Source organism: Humulus lupulus, chromosome 9 (genome assembly GCF_963169125.1).
Source record: "Humulus lupulus chromosome 9, drHumLupu1.1, whole genome shotgun sequence".
NCBI classification, from domain to species: Eukaryota; Viridiplantae; Streptophyta; class Magnoliopsida; order Rosales; family Cannabaceae; genus Humulus; species Humulus lupulus.
Genome location: NC_084801.1, coordinates 102,684,630 through 102,697,921, shown reverse-complemented (window position 1 = coordinate 102,697,921; position 13,292 = coordinate 102,684,630). Strand labels below are relative to the sequence as shown.

The window sequence follows — 13,292 nt, the reverse complement described above, 5'->3', positions numbered from 1 at the left end:
AGAAGAACCTTGAGGATGGGATCCATGAAGCACTGGTGAGCTTTCTCTGAGACAACCAAGATGTCTTTGCCTGGTCTCACTCTGACATGACATGTATCGACCTAAATATAGTATTACATGCCTTGAACATCAGCCCCAACGTTGATCCAAACCAGTAGAAGCGAAGGATGATTGATCCAACTTGGGCACTAGCTTTAAACACTGAGGTGGATAGGCTTCTCGTGAACGTCTTCATTCGAGAAGATCAATATCCAAAATGGTTATCAAATATGGTCCTAGTGCCCAAGCCAAATGGCACCTGGAGGACCTCAACAAGGCCTGCCCAAAGGATACTTTTCCTTTGCCATTGATAGATCAGATGGTTGACGCCACCTTAGGGTACGAGCTATTGTCCTTTATGGACGCGTAATCGGGGTATGACTAGATTTCAATGCATGCACGAATCAAGAGCACACCAGCTTCCAAACTGATAAGGGAGTGTACTACTACAAAGTGATTCCCTTTGGGCTCAAGAATGTTGATGCCACCTATCAAAGAGTGGTAAATTGTATGTTCAAGAAAAATTTGGGTCGGAACATGGAGGTTTACACGGATGGCATGCTGGTCAAATTCAGAACAGCCCCCAATCATGTGAAAGACCTGGCGAATTACTGCTTTGCAAGTTCAGGATAGAGTTGAATCCCCAAAAGTGCACTTTTGGAGTTGCCTCTTGAGAAGTTCTAGGGTTTCATTATCAGCGCCCAAGGAATAGAGGCAAACCCCGAGAAGATCAAGGCTCTAGTTGAAATACTATACCCTCGCAAGCATAAAGATGTTCAAAGCCTCACTGAGAGGATAACAACACTAAGTTGCTTTGTCTCCAAGGCAACTGACAAGTGCATACCATTCTTCAACATAATATGAGGAGGTCAAAGGTTTGAATGGACGAAGGAGTGCAAACATGCATTCTAGAAATTAAAAGCGCACATGGCTAACCCGTTGATCCTCTCGAAGCTTGTGGATGGAGAGTCACTCCTCCTCTACATGGTTTTATTGGAGATTTCCATTACTGTCGCCTTAGTGCGCGAGGAAGGTCGTGTCCAGCACCTCGTATACTATACAAGTAAAAGACTCCTTGAAGTGCAGTCCAGATACCCACTTATGGAGAAGTTAACCTTTTTCCTAATGGTTACTTCTTGGAAGCTAAGGCCCTATTTCCAAGCGCATCCCATCACGGTCCTCACTAACCATCCCTTGCGGCAAGTCGTTCAGAAGCTTGAGACATCCGGGCAACTCCTTGAGTGGGTGATCAAACTAAGTTAGTTGGACATCACATATCACCAAAGGACTGCCATCAAGGGGCAGGCACTGACAGATTTTATTGCCGAATGCACGAGAAACCATGAGAGGCCTAGGGATTCCCTAGTGGTCGGGCCTACATGTAAGTTGTACGTAGACGGGTCTTCCAATGAAAAAAGAGCCAGAGCGAGCCTAATCTTGGTACCCTTCGAAGGGCACCGAGTTCACAAAGCCTTGAGGTTTGGATTCGATGCCTCCAACAATGAGGCTAAGTACGAAGCATTTATTGCTAGGATCCGAGTAGACCTTGAGCTCAAGAACAAGGGCCTCAAGATCTTCAATGACTCCCAGCTCATAGTCAATCAGGTACTCAGGAAGTACCAGGCGGGGGGGGGGGGGGACAAAGATGACTGCTTATTTGGCAAAAACTCAAGAAATCCTACACAACTTCAAGAGAATTACCATACGACAAGTGACACGGGAACTTAATTCTAATGTTGATGTCCTTGCAAAGGTTGCTACCACCAAGGATGCTGAGTTAATCAATGTAGTCCCCATTGACTACTAGGTCGCCCCATGCATCTCAGGCCTGAGGAGAAAGAAACGATCTAGCCATGGGATGGCTGGATGAGGGCCCATTGTGAAGCCCCTTATCTCCGAGGAGTTACCACATGGCGAAAAAGCAGCTCGGAAGCTGCTTTATCACGTACCTCGTTATGTGATCATAACTACACCAAATACCCCTTTCCATAACACATAAATATAATAGTATTGAAAAAGTATTATAATACATCAAATAACATGTGTGAAAAAAAATAGGCGGTACCAAAATTGGCGATACCAAAATTTTGGAGCCAAATTATCTTCAACTTTTTACTTTTTTATTTGCCTCTATCTTTTATTTCCAAAGCTCTAAACAGTTTTCTAACACACTTCTGACCATCCCTCAAGCCATACACAGCTGTGCCGCCTGTTCCCTCGTCTGCAAGCGGTGGCTAGCCCTAGAGCGCCTCAGCCGTACCACGCTCCGGGTCGATGCTACCGGCAGTCCTGACCTCTTCGTCAAGCTCCTTGCCCGTCGATTCTTCAATGTTCGTAATGTTCACATTGATGAGCGCTTGAATATTACGCTCCCCGTTCAGCTCGTAAGATATTTTATTTACCCCAAACTAATTGACCTTCTGTTTCTGCCCTATTCTAGATTGTGATTCATCCGTTTCTTCCTCGTATAATTTTTTTTTCTCTAATTCTGGTTCGTATGATTGGATTCAATTAGGGCGGATGTGGTACCAATCGAGCTAAGCTTGTTCTTGTTTATCGATATGACCCATTTATTGTTTATTATTTGATTATGGGGACAGGGAAGAAGGCGCGGGAATAATAGAACCAACTACCATCCTTTTCCTCTCTGAATTGAATACTCTTCCATCCCATACATGGCTCCAGGACCAACTGCATCTTCTTCTTCAATTGAACCACGAGGTATACTCAAGCTTTTATTTCTTCTTATTATGATCCTTAATTATGGAAGATCCTTGTTTTTAATATATTATTTGGACAGATGTTTGCATAGTGGGTGTTGCAAGAACGCCCATGGGGGGTTTTCTCGGCTCCCTCTCCTCTTTCTCAGCTACTCAGCTTGGCTATTTTTCCATTCGAGGTAATTCAACATTTCTTTTTTGAAGAGATAAACCCTCACTCAATTTGGATTGGAAAATTATTCATTGAAATGGCCTCTCTCTTTGCAGCTGCTCTTAACAGGGCAAAAGTGGACCCCTCACTCGTGCAAGAGGTCTTCTTTGGCAATGTCCTCAGTGCCAACTTAGGACAAGCTCCAGCTAGGCAAGCTGCCCTTGGTGCTGGCATACCCAATTCTGTCATTTGCACCACTATTAACAAAGTTTGTGCATCTGGGATGAAAGGTGATAGCGATAGGCTTGATTATACATTAACTATGTTTTCTAATTTCTATTTGTGCCAAAAATCTGCAGTTGTAGCAGGTGATCACTCTTAATTTTTCGTTTACTTTGTTTAGCCGTAATGCTTGCATCACAAAGTATCCAGCTTGGCTCCAATGACATTGTTGTGGCTGGTGGAATGGAGAGTATGTCTAATACTCCTAAGTACCTTCCAGATGTAAGGTCAGACCATTTTGCTTCTGGAGCTGGAAAAATTTGAAGCTTAATATTTAACTCTAGTCTAGTTACGAAATGGTTCAATGTGCTCAACTTGGTCATGTATGGAAATTAATTATTAACAACTCAAATGGACCGTACATGAGTCTTGGATCTATTTCAGCTTCACTTGATTGAAAAGTGTGTTTATATGGTATTAGTGGTTTTTGATTCAACAAGCAAGACTTGCTTTAATAAAAAAAATTATTGTACATTTATCTAAACCCTTTCATTTACCTTTATGACGAGATTTTTAAGTTTATTGTATGTGTTTGACAAACTCTTTTGTATCAATTTATTGCAAGAAAGTCTCCATAAACCAGTCTGACTTGCATTCTATTTTTAGAAAAGGATCTCGATTAGGACCTGAACAAATTTTTGATGGCGTGCTTAAAGATGGCCTGTGGTATGTCTATAATGATTTTGGAATGGGAGTTTGTGCAGAGATATGTGCTGAACGATATACTATCTCGAGAGAAGAGCAGGTATTGTTCTGCAAAGATCTGTTTGAATGTCAGGTCGAGAGTATAATGATCTCTAGTCTACTCAGTTCTGAAATCAAATGAACTCCTTCAAACCAATATGAATTCTCTTAATTGATTCATTTTTCTGCATGTGCTAGTTTAGTAACCATTCCCAAAAACCATGCATCTAAATAGCTGGAAGAGAGATGTAAATTGGAAAACAACAAGAAACTATACATTTCCAATATTCAGTTTCATTCAATATGTTTCACCATAACACATTAGCTTATTTAATTATTTTCATGCTCACGGGACCTTTTAACTGCAGGATGGCTATGCTATACAAAGCTTTAAGCGAGGAATGGCTGCACAAAAGAATGGTTTCTTTGCATGGGAAATAGCCCCAGTATGACTTATTGCTTTATAAAAAGATTAGTTTTATGGTTGAAGTTAATTTACAATATCCATCTTGGTTCACAATTTTGTAACTGTAGGTTAAATTGCCTGGGGGCAAGGGAAGCCATCCAAAATTGTTGACAAGGATGAAGGTCTAGAAAAGGTATGCACATCTAATAGAAATAGAATTTACTTTAGAAAATTTGTTCTTTTGATAGTAAATTACTGTTGTAATTTTTTTTTTCACAATGCAAAAATCAAAATTAGAGTCAGTTCAGAATCCATATTTCTTCTCTAGTTGTGAATGTTTCTTGCTTGCTCATTTGGAAAGCAGTTTTGTTCCATAATTAGAAGTTTCTACCAGTGCAATTTATTGGCTTGATTGCTTCTAGGGTACTAGGATTTTCTAAGGTCCATTTTTTTAAAAAAAATATATGGATGTGGGTTATCTTGATACTAAATGGTATATACTAAATTTTGTGAACTTGTATAATTATTAATATATAATGATAAGTTTTTTGAAAATGTATTATTATAGATACGGTTAAGTAGAACAGCTAAAAGAAAAAGCATCAAATGAGAAAATGAAATTTCATAAAAATCCATTATGTATATATATATATTCATTTATTTTCTTTTAAATCCATTATGTATATATATATATATTCATTCGAACATATAAATATACATATATAAGTAACAATTAATAATTAACAAGTGTTGTTTTCTATATATGCCTATCTTTATGATGGAATACCTGAAGTGCTTTGATTTATAGAGTTGAATATCTTTACGTTATTCTATTAGCTATTATATGGGGTTTAGAGCCTAGACCACTTGCATCACTAAAGATAAATTAATAAAAAAAATTGTTGAGTCAATATAACAATGATGCACTTTTGTTTTTAATGTAATAATGAATTCTATTTCTAGGATGGTGATTTATGGCTTGTTTGGAGTTTCAAATGGTGGTAAAGAAGGAAGATTATGCAACTATATGGGTGCCAAAAATATGCGTTTTCCAAGAGCTGAGGTTTGTTTTCTAAATACCTAATTTCTCTCTTAGAGCATTATTTTGCTATAGGAATTATTTGCTTTTGGGGATCATTGCCCCTGGTACATAATGTATATATATATAAAAAAAAATTAATTGAGTTCAACTATATCAATGAAAATTTTGGTGTTGTAGATTGGAATGTTTGAAAATATTTCTACTTGGTAATTGGAATGATAGAATACGTTTAAAAATGTGGCTTGCAAATAATGACAATTATAGAGAGCTTAGATGGTTTACAACTTGGAAACAAAAGAGACCAAATTTTAGACTTTCAATTACCATTTGATATTTTTGGGGCTGTGATGCAAAAGTGAGTACTATTTTGTTATGGCTCTCCATTCAATTTCTAGATACATAAATACAAACTTAATCTAATATGTTGAAGAAATAATTTGTTTGAGTTCTTACTAGAAAACTTGATTATGAGATTGGATTTTTAATTGAGTATTACTCAATTTAGTTTGAAACTTTATAAAATTAAAGATTAAGTTTTATCTAACAACGTTTATGGTTTAACAAAATAAAAAAATATTGCACTCTATATGTTTGGTAAAATGCCTTAAAGACATAATATAGTGTATAAATGTTTTATATAGACACATGTATCATATACTTGATCATAGCTAAATAAACATATTGATATCTGAACATCATGTTGAGTTAATGTTACACTTAAATTAAAAAATTCAAGTGTTTTTTTTTCTTTCTTTCTATTATATATAATTTTCTATAGTTTTCTTCATTATAAGCTTAGTGTTTAATAAACTGTCAAACAATTGTTTTCTTCACCGTTGTTATATAATGGTATATGTTTATTTCATTTATAGCAGATGCATTGTGTTTTTATTATTTGCTTAGCTTCTTGAAGTCATTTCACTTGTAGCAATTGTTGGGATTACTAGTAGTGAATCCAAGCCTCTCTTGTCTTAGAAGCAACATTTAATCTCTTCTCTAGCTATACCAGGAAGTGATGTTGGTTTATGCTTTTTCTCTATGAAAATCTGCGATTGTTACGACTTTCCACATATTAGGTTTGTTGAAATTACTATGAGAAACTTGTATATAGAAATGTCAAATTGGTTGCTTGTGTGTGTAGTCGGTCTCTAACTTCTTTTAGTGTCTTTCTATTCCGAATTTTAAGTAATTACTTTTTTTATTGAATTCTTAATTTAGTTGAGGAGCAAACACTATTATTATTATTATTATTATTATTATTATTATTATTCTCTCATGTTTAACTGGTTTCATCATATACTATACACATTATTGTTCTAATTACATCATTTATTATTTATTATATATATATTTTTTGGCTTGGTAGGACCTTTCTAATTATTGAATAGCTAGCTCATCTAGCGTAAGTGTGTGTCATATGAGTCTACATCTTAAGTAGCCTACAAATACCAATGTCTAATTGTCTACAAAGAAAAACAAGAGATTTCTTCTATAACATGACAAAATAAAAGGGACAAATCTTAGAATAATTGTCATTTATGCACTATTATATTTATATATATATATATATATTTGAAAGGATATGCACAATTATATTTTCATTCATATATTTTAAGTCCCATCACATGACATGGTGTGACTCCCCTTTTTCTTTAAAGGAAATGGTCAATTATAAATGTTTCTCCGAGCTCTTCTTTAATGATATCTTTTCATTATGTATTCATTTATATATATATATATATATATGTATGTGTGGGTTCAAGTCCATATAGAAAATTTTGTCTCATAATACTTTATGTTTTTGTTTATATGTTCTTACGTTGACTATTTATATACTACAATTTTTTAAAGACAAATAAGTTAAATAATGAAAATATGCACCAAAACTTTATTATTTCTTGCTCAAAAGTAAAACTTTACTAAAAAGCAGTAATACACCCCCTGTATTCATATCCCTTGAAGATGAACTCAAGGAAAATAAAACTTTTAAATAATTAAATAATGAAATAGTTTAATTTGGCAATAAGTTTCAAGACAATTTTTTTATTTGATTGCTATTTTGGCTTGTATCCATTCATTTATTGATTATATTCTTTAGGTTGTGGATCGAATTGGCAAGGAGCATTGCAAAGTTAATTTGCAAGAGGTATGAAATTTGTTCTTTTAACTCTTATTATTAATATCTTAAAAATGTTAGAGGAGTTTGAATATCTTAAATATTCATCCATAGAGAAGTAGGTTCTGAGATTAAAATTGTGTGCTGCGATGATAACGGAAGGTTGAAAACTTGTGTGTATTAGAGAAGTAAGTTCTGGAAAATTTGTTTGTGTGCTACGGTGATATAAGAAAGAAAACTTATTGTGTGTTGTTTGAATTTTTTGACTTGGTATTGATAGATGGTTAGGTAAGCTTTTATACGTATAGATTAGATTTTTCATTATATGTATAGATTAGATTTTTCATTTAGTCATATTGTTTTCATTATTTCCATATGTATAGATTAGATTTAATTGCCATAACAAAATTGCCATAACCCAAGCTAAAATTTTGTCTTTGATCCAAACCTTATTAGTTAGTGGCTACCATTTTAGAATTTGATTTTTAAATTAAAAACAACACTAGAATCTCTTGAACTAGAGACTATTAAATTGATAGAAAATAAACCAGCAGAATTAACAAAAAATGGTGGTCAAGGCAAAACATAGACCAGTGCCAAGTTACTTGTAGGGCTGGAAAACTAAGATCTAATAATTTTGCATGTAAATATGACTGTTGCTCACATGCAGTCTATCATAAAAAAACAATGAAATTCAGCCAAAACTTGAAACTGTATGGTTCGTGCATAGATAACTCAGACAGAACTTTCCTGTTCAGCTGAATGTTTTCTTTCATAAGCCCATGCATGAAGTTGCCATAATTAACCTGAAACAAAACATCAAGATTTTGTAATATGTTGCTAAGAAATGAAAGGCCACCAACGACAATAGGAAGCAGAGAAGAGAGTAGAGTGAAGCTGCTATTTTCTGTCTTAAATATATATTAACAGCCAGTTTGAGCAAATATTCAGTAGGTTTTGATTGTCATTTTCTTGACCTATTTTGCCACCTTCAATCTTAACCAAAAAGTGGTCAGAAATCAACTATATCTCAGATAAAGTGTTTTTCCTTTGCCTGTGATATTCTTCTATCTTTCCCTACAATCTCTATTCTGTAACAAAGGAAAACACTTGATACCTATGGGAACCAAGATATAGAAACATTTTAAAGTTAGATACTTATAGTCTAAAGAAGAAGAAACTAAAGAAAGCATTAATATTCATGTACACAGAGTTATTTGTTATCATAAGACATTTTACTATCCAAAAAGATAACAACTCAGTAACATGGCCTTAGCCATTTACAGTCACATATTGGCCTATGGTTTGAATTTGGTCTTCTTGTCTTATATAACTAAACTATTCACGAACAATATCATCAATTCATTTTCTTTCTTATGCTATAAATGTTAAATTTTAGTGATTCTGTTTTTATATGAGTTGCATGACACAACTTTGTTTCAATGTTTCTGGTTTTAAAGAATTGTCCATCTGAGCATTACACACTCTAATATCAATACCTCATGATTAGCACTATCTGCAACTTTTGAGGCTTAAATTATACTTGAAAGTTATCTTTGTTATATTACAGCTTTATTTAACTTTTGAGGCTTAAGTTAAAAAAATTGATGAGAAATAAAGAGACTCTAGTTTGTTACAGAAGATGATCTATAAAAATAAAGGTCTCTCCCCATCTTTCTGTGCTATTGGGGGCTATTGTTTCTCATCATTTTTCAGTTTCTGGTAGAGGAACTTGAAAAAGAGATAGTTTTTGTTGTGCCAAGTATATCAAGAAGGACACCACAAAACAGAAGCTTTAAGCAAGATACAAATTTAAAGACCAACAAAATTGATCAAACAAATAACAGTAAAACAAAGAATAACAAAATAATAGGAAAAAACACACCAGAATTTACTTGGTTCGAACTAGAGCAAAATTGCTACTAGTCTACATCTAAGGGGCAGCCACTATTATTGATTCTTTCTTATACAATTCTCTTTACAACCTTTACAACACTCTTGTCTCTGTTCCTCTCAAGATGTTACAATTTTAGAGAATAAAACTTGTTCTTTTTCACGACCAGTGAAAAAACTAAAGTAATACAAACTTATGTAGCAACGTATTACAAGTAAAGAAATAGAACCAAAAAACTTAACAAAAACAGTTAGAAGTTAGTTGCCTGGACCAATATAACAAATTTCTTCCTTGGTTCAGAAACTAAACTTGAACTAGTGACTGCCCAAATAGCCCCGTAGGGCCTATCCATCTTGTAATTGAATGAGATCCAAGCAGTGATAAAACTTGCTGCCTAGAAGTACTTTAGTAATCATATTAGATGGATTATGTTCAGTAGGAATCTTCTTAACTTTCACCAATCCTTGAGCAATAACTTCTCTCACAAAATGTAGTTTGATATCTACATGTTTTGTTCTTTCATGGTACACTTGATTTTTAGACAAGTGTATAGCACTTTGGTTAGCACAATAAACAGTAATGACATCATTCTGTAGCTTCAGTTCCTTAGCAATACCTTCAAGCCACATAGCTTCTTTAACTACCTCATTGAGAGCAATGTATTCAGCCACATAGATCTGTGCTTCATAACTAGAGAAAAAACATCATTGAAATCAATGCCTTCCCTTTGTGTGAACCCACGAGCAACAAGCCTAGCCTTGAATCTGCCTCTTTCAACCCCAGGAATTCCTTTTTTAATCTTGAAAATCCACTTACTGCTTACCAATCTAGAACCAGTAGGCCTTTTTACTAAACTCCATGTATTATTGTCATATAGAGATTTCATCTCCTCATCCATGGCTGTATTCCAATTTTTTCTGTCCTTACAAGCAATAGCAATTTTAAAACTCTTAGGTGCATCAAGGGAGAATCTTTTATCTATGTAAGAAAGAAATCTAATTTTCGTTCTCAAATTGATGATTTTGCTATCAGCCTATTATAAACTATATGTGGTGCCGCCTTGCTTGTCTGTCACTTCCTTTTTGTTCCCCTTAATAAACTTTCCTATAGGGTTGATCTCTGCCATCAGTCAGATGATGAAGATGAGGAAGATGAAGAAAGCAGTGCTGAGGAATCTTTGCTAGAGAAGACATTTAATGAATGGAATTCATTAAATGCAGATAATCATAATCACAGAAGATGTTTACCTTTCCGATTGATTCATGTTCGAAGCCGCCAAAAAATTGTTATTTTGGTATGGAAATAGCATGTACAACAGTCTATTAATATTTTCAGTAAATTAATGAAGTGTTATGTGTTACTACGTTTCATCAAGATGCATAACTCAGTATTTATTAATTTATCAGGCAACTCTTCCAGTTATTGTAATAATGTTGGCTTGTGCTGTTATAATCTGGATTAGGATGGGAAAAAACCCTATTGATTCTACAGTGGTGGCTCGGGTATGCACTATGCACATATTGATACATTTTGTATTTTTCTTTCCTTGGTATTATAATAGAATGCTGTCCAGATTTTCCTGACTATGAATTGATCTTAGTTTTTCTTTTTATTATGACATGAATACATATGAAATGGTTAATAATTATGCTGAATCTCTTTTTCCTATGCTCCCAACACAGTTACATACCAGGCATTATAGCCAGTATAGCGGAAGGTTCAATCATTTTTATTGTTTTAATTTTTTCTTATAATTGTATGCAAAATTTCCAATTTAGCTTCCAAAAGTAGCGGAAAAAAAATATAAATAGCCCCCTTTAATAGTGGCTCCATGCCGGTCCAGTACTTTTTATGGTCCATGATTAAGTTATTGCTTTCTAAGGCTACTTAGGGATTTCTAGTTGCTTTCCCACATTTAAGGATTTTCCAATGGCTTATTTGTGGTACAACATACACTATAAACAGGAGATTACTTTTACAAAGTGTTCAAATAAGATAATTGGCATGTCTAAGATGCTAAGTTAAAACTAATTTTTCTTATTTTGTGCTTTCTATGAGTTAAATGAACAACTGATAGTGATAAATTGCTATAACCTTGATTGCAATATCTTCTGATAGAATAAAGAAGGTTATGATACTTTTACTTCTTCATGGATTAACATATATTGGAGTTGTGACAATAATATTATTGATTTACGCAGGTATATGTAGAGGTTTTTGCAGGAGCAATGCTTTTATTTGCTGGAGCACTAGCTTGTTATGGTAAGCAATTTTCGTTCAAGTTTATCTGCTTTCAATTGTCAGAAGTTCTAGTTATCATCTGTTTTTTTCATTTTCTGGTAATTTTTGTTTCAGTGTAGGAACTAATTAGGTCATTGTTGGTTACTTTTTCTTGATGGGATGACCCAATACACAGTTTTTGCACTTTGGAATTGGCACAAATGGGAATCTTCAATTTGTTGTGTTTTGATTATTTAAAAATCCAAGAGTTTCTTTTCTTGATAGGCTTGTTTGATTTTTCTATAAATTTTTTGGTTTACCTTGTTCTTTCTATTGATATTTTTTTTCTTTATGCTCTAGGCGGTGTGTTTTGCTTTAATGGGCATTGGCAGCTCATTTCATGCTCAAGAAACTGCCGTGAGTGGGTAATTGGAGAGTCGAGTGTGGTAAATACTGTTCTTTTCCTGTGTACTGTGTTATGTTTGGGGTCATTTGGGACATGTTACTTTCTGATTCTTTTGAGATCTGCATGTAAAAGCCTCAACTTATCTATTTGCATACATTTGTTGAAAACATCAGGTTCTGGCCTTCGGGTACTGTGTGACTTCAGGCCATCAACTATAGAGGTTAACATAACAATAAAGCTTTTACTTGTGTTGCTGTTCTCGACAGTGAAGTTTTGTTGTCTCAGTTCACGTTTTGGTGGCATGATAGACATGGAATCTGTCGAGGACGTGGCTAATATTTCTAATGTGTCTAGGATTACTACCCATTCTTTGCAACTGTACAGTCATTGCTAACCACTGGACCGTCTCCCTGCAACTGTACATTGATTGCAACTGTTGTTTATTTCTTTGTGTTGAAAGTAGTAACTTTTAACTATGTTGAATATTTAAGACTCCTTGAATACTTAAAGAACATTTTGTTGTTGATGACAGTGTTGAATGTTTTAAACTAATTTGTGGATTGTTAATACAATGTTGAATGTTCTTACTTTTTGTTATTTGAAAATCAAGTTCATTTGATGATGCTAGTATATATTAGAAAGTTAATTTTAATTATATAAAAAAATTAAAATATAATAGAATAAATTAGTGTTATATAAATAAAATATATAATGAGAATTTAAACTTATCTAAATATTAAAATAATACAAAAATTGTGTTATAATATCTATTACAATAACACTTTTTATGCAAAGAATTGTGTTATGCAAACTTCATTATATAACACAAATAATGTGTTATACTAAAGTGTAGTATAACAGAAAAAATGTGTTATACTAAAGTATAGTATAACACAAAAAAGTGTTATATTAAAGTGTAGTATAACACAAAAAAAATGTTATACTAAAGTGTAGTATAACACAAATTTATAAGTATTGAAATGTGTTATATAATCGACTATAAATAACATAATTAAACACTTATCTATATATTAAAATAACACAGAAAATGTGTTATCGTTGACAGTATAATAACACATCTGTATAACAATGATAAAGTGTTATGTAAAGTACCCTGAGCTACGATAACATAGTCGGTCTTAACACATCAGAAAGTGTTATGGTATGTTTTGATAACACATTTTCGGTGTTATTAAAAGCATTTTTTCTTGTAGTGCATGGATAGTAAGTTGTACAGGTGAGAATATTCCTTGCCCTTAATCTAGTGTGCATCCAAGCAAGAAGCCAATCTTATACTCCGGGAAGTGCATGAAGGCTTTTGCGGGGACCATG

At 33.8% G+C, this 13,292-nt stretch overlaps 2 protein-coding genes across 6 annotated transcripts; both read left to right on the top strand.

The window, feature by feature from the left end:
* Positions 1 to 2,245: 2,245 nt before the first annotated feature.
* Positions 2,246 to 4,343, top strand: LOC133801068 (acetyl-CoA acetyltransferase 1-like). Its single transcript, XM_062239202.1, has 7 exons — positions 2,246 to 2,423; positions 2,640 to 2,760; positions 2,840 to 2,938; positions 3,027 to 3,200; positions 3,314 to 3,419; positions 3,799 to 3,937; positions 4,245 to 4,343. Exons 2-7 carry the CDS (start codon positions 2,715 to 2,717, stop codon positions 4,326 to 4,328), a joined length of 648 nt encoding a protein of 215 aa, XP_062095186.1. The 5' UTR covers positions 2,246 to 2,423; positions 2,640 to 2,714; the 3' UTR covers positions 4,329 to 4,343.
* Positions 4,344 to 4,354: 11 nt separating this feature from the next.
* Positions 4,355 to 12,552, top strand: LOC133801067 (uncharacterized). 5 transcript variants are annotated; one of them, XM_062239199.1, is made up of 7 exons: positions 4,355 to 4,475; positions 5,246 to 5,345; positions 7,423 to 7,470; positions 10,464 to 10,628; positions 10,741 to 10,836; positions 11,536 to 11,596; positions 11,915 to 12,552. In XM_062239199.1, exons 2-7 carry the CDS (start codon positions 5,247 to 5,249, stop codon positions 12,352 to 12,354), a joined length of 909 nt encoding a protein of 302 aa, XP_062095183.1. In that variant the 5' UTR covers positions 4,355 to 4,475; position 5,246; the 3' UTR covers positions 12,355 to 12,552. The 5 variants fall into 5 exon arrangements, with proteins under 5 accessions (XP_062095183.1, XP_062095182.1, XP_062095184.1 ...); XM_062239198.1 differs by having other exon boundaries at positions 10,445 to 10,628; XM_062239200.1 differs by lacking the exon at positions 4,355 to 4,475 and having other exon boundaries at positions 5,093 to 5,345; positions 11,915 to 12,000; positions 12,134 to 12,308.
* Positions 12,553 to 13,292: the final 740 nt, after the last annotated feature.

Bases quoted from the DNA above. Each gene is read 5' to 3' on its own strand.
- LOC133801067 (XM_062239196.1), top strand. From the start codon at position 5,229: ATGAATTCTATTTCTAGGATGGTGATTTATGGCTTGTTTGGAGTTTCA. The intron at 5,346-7,422 runs GTTTGTTTTCTA...TATATTCTTTAG, and splicing joins TGCGTTTTCCAAGAGCTGAG to GTTGTGGATCGAATTGGCAA. The intron at 10,837-11,535 runs GTATGCACTATG...TGATTTACGCAG, and splicing joins ATTCTACAGTGGTGGCTCGG to GTATATGTAGAGGTTTTTGC.
- LOC133801068 (XM_062239202.1), top strand. From the start codon at position 2,715: ATGGCTCCAGGACCAACTGCATCTTCTTCTTCAATTGAACCACGAG. The intron at 2,939-3,026 runs GTAATTCAACAT...CTCTCTTTGCAG, and splicing joins TGGCTATTTTTCCATTCGAG to CTGCTCTTAACAGGGCAAAA. The intron at 3,938-4,244 runs GTATTGTTCTGC...TTTTAACTGCAG, and splicing joins CTATCTCGAGAGAAGAGCAG to GATGGCTATGCTATACAAAG.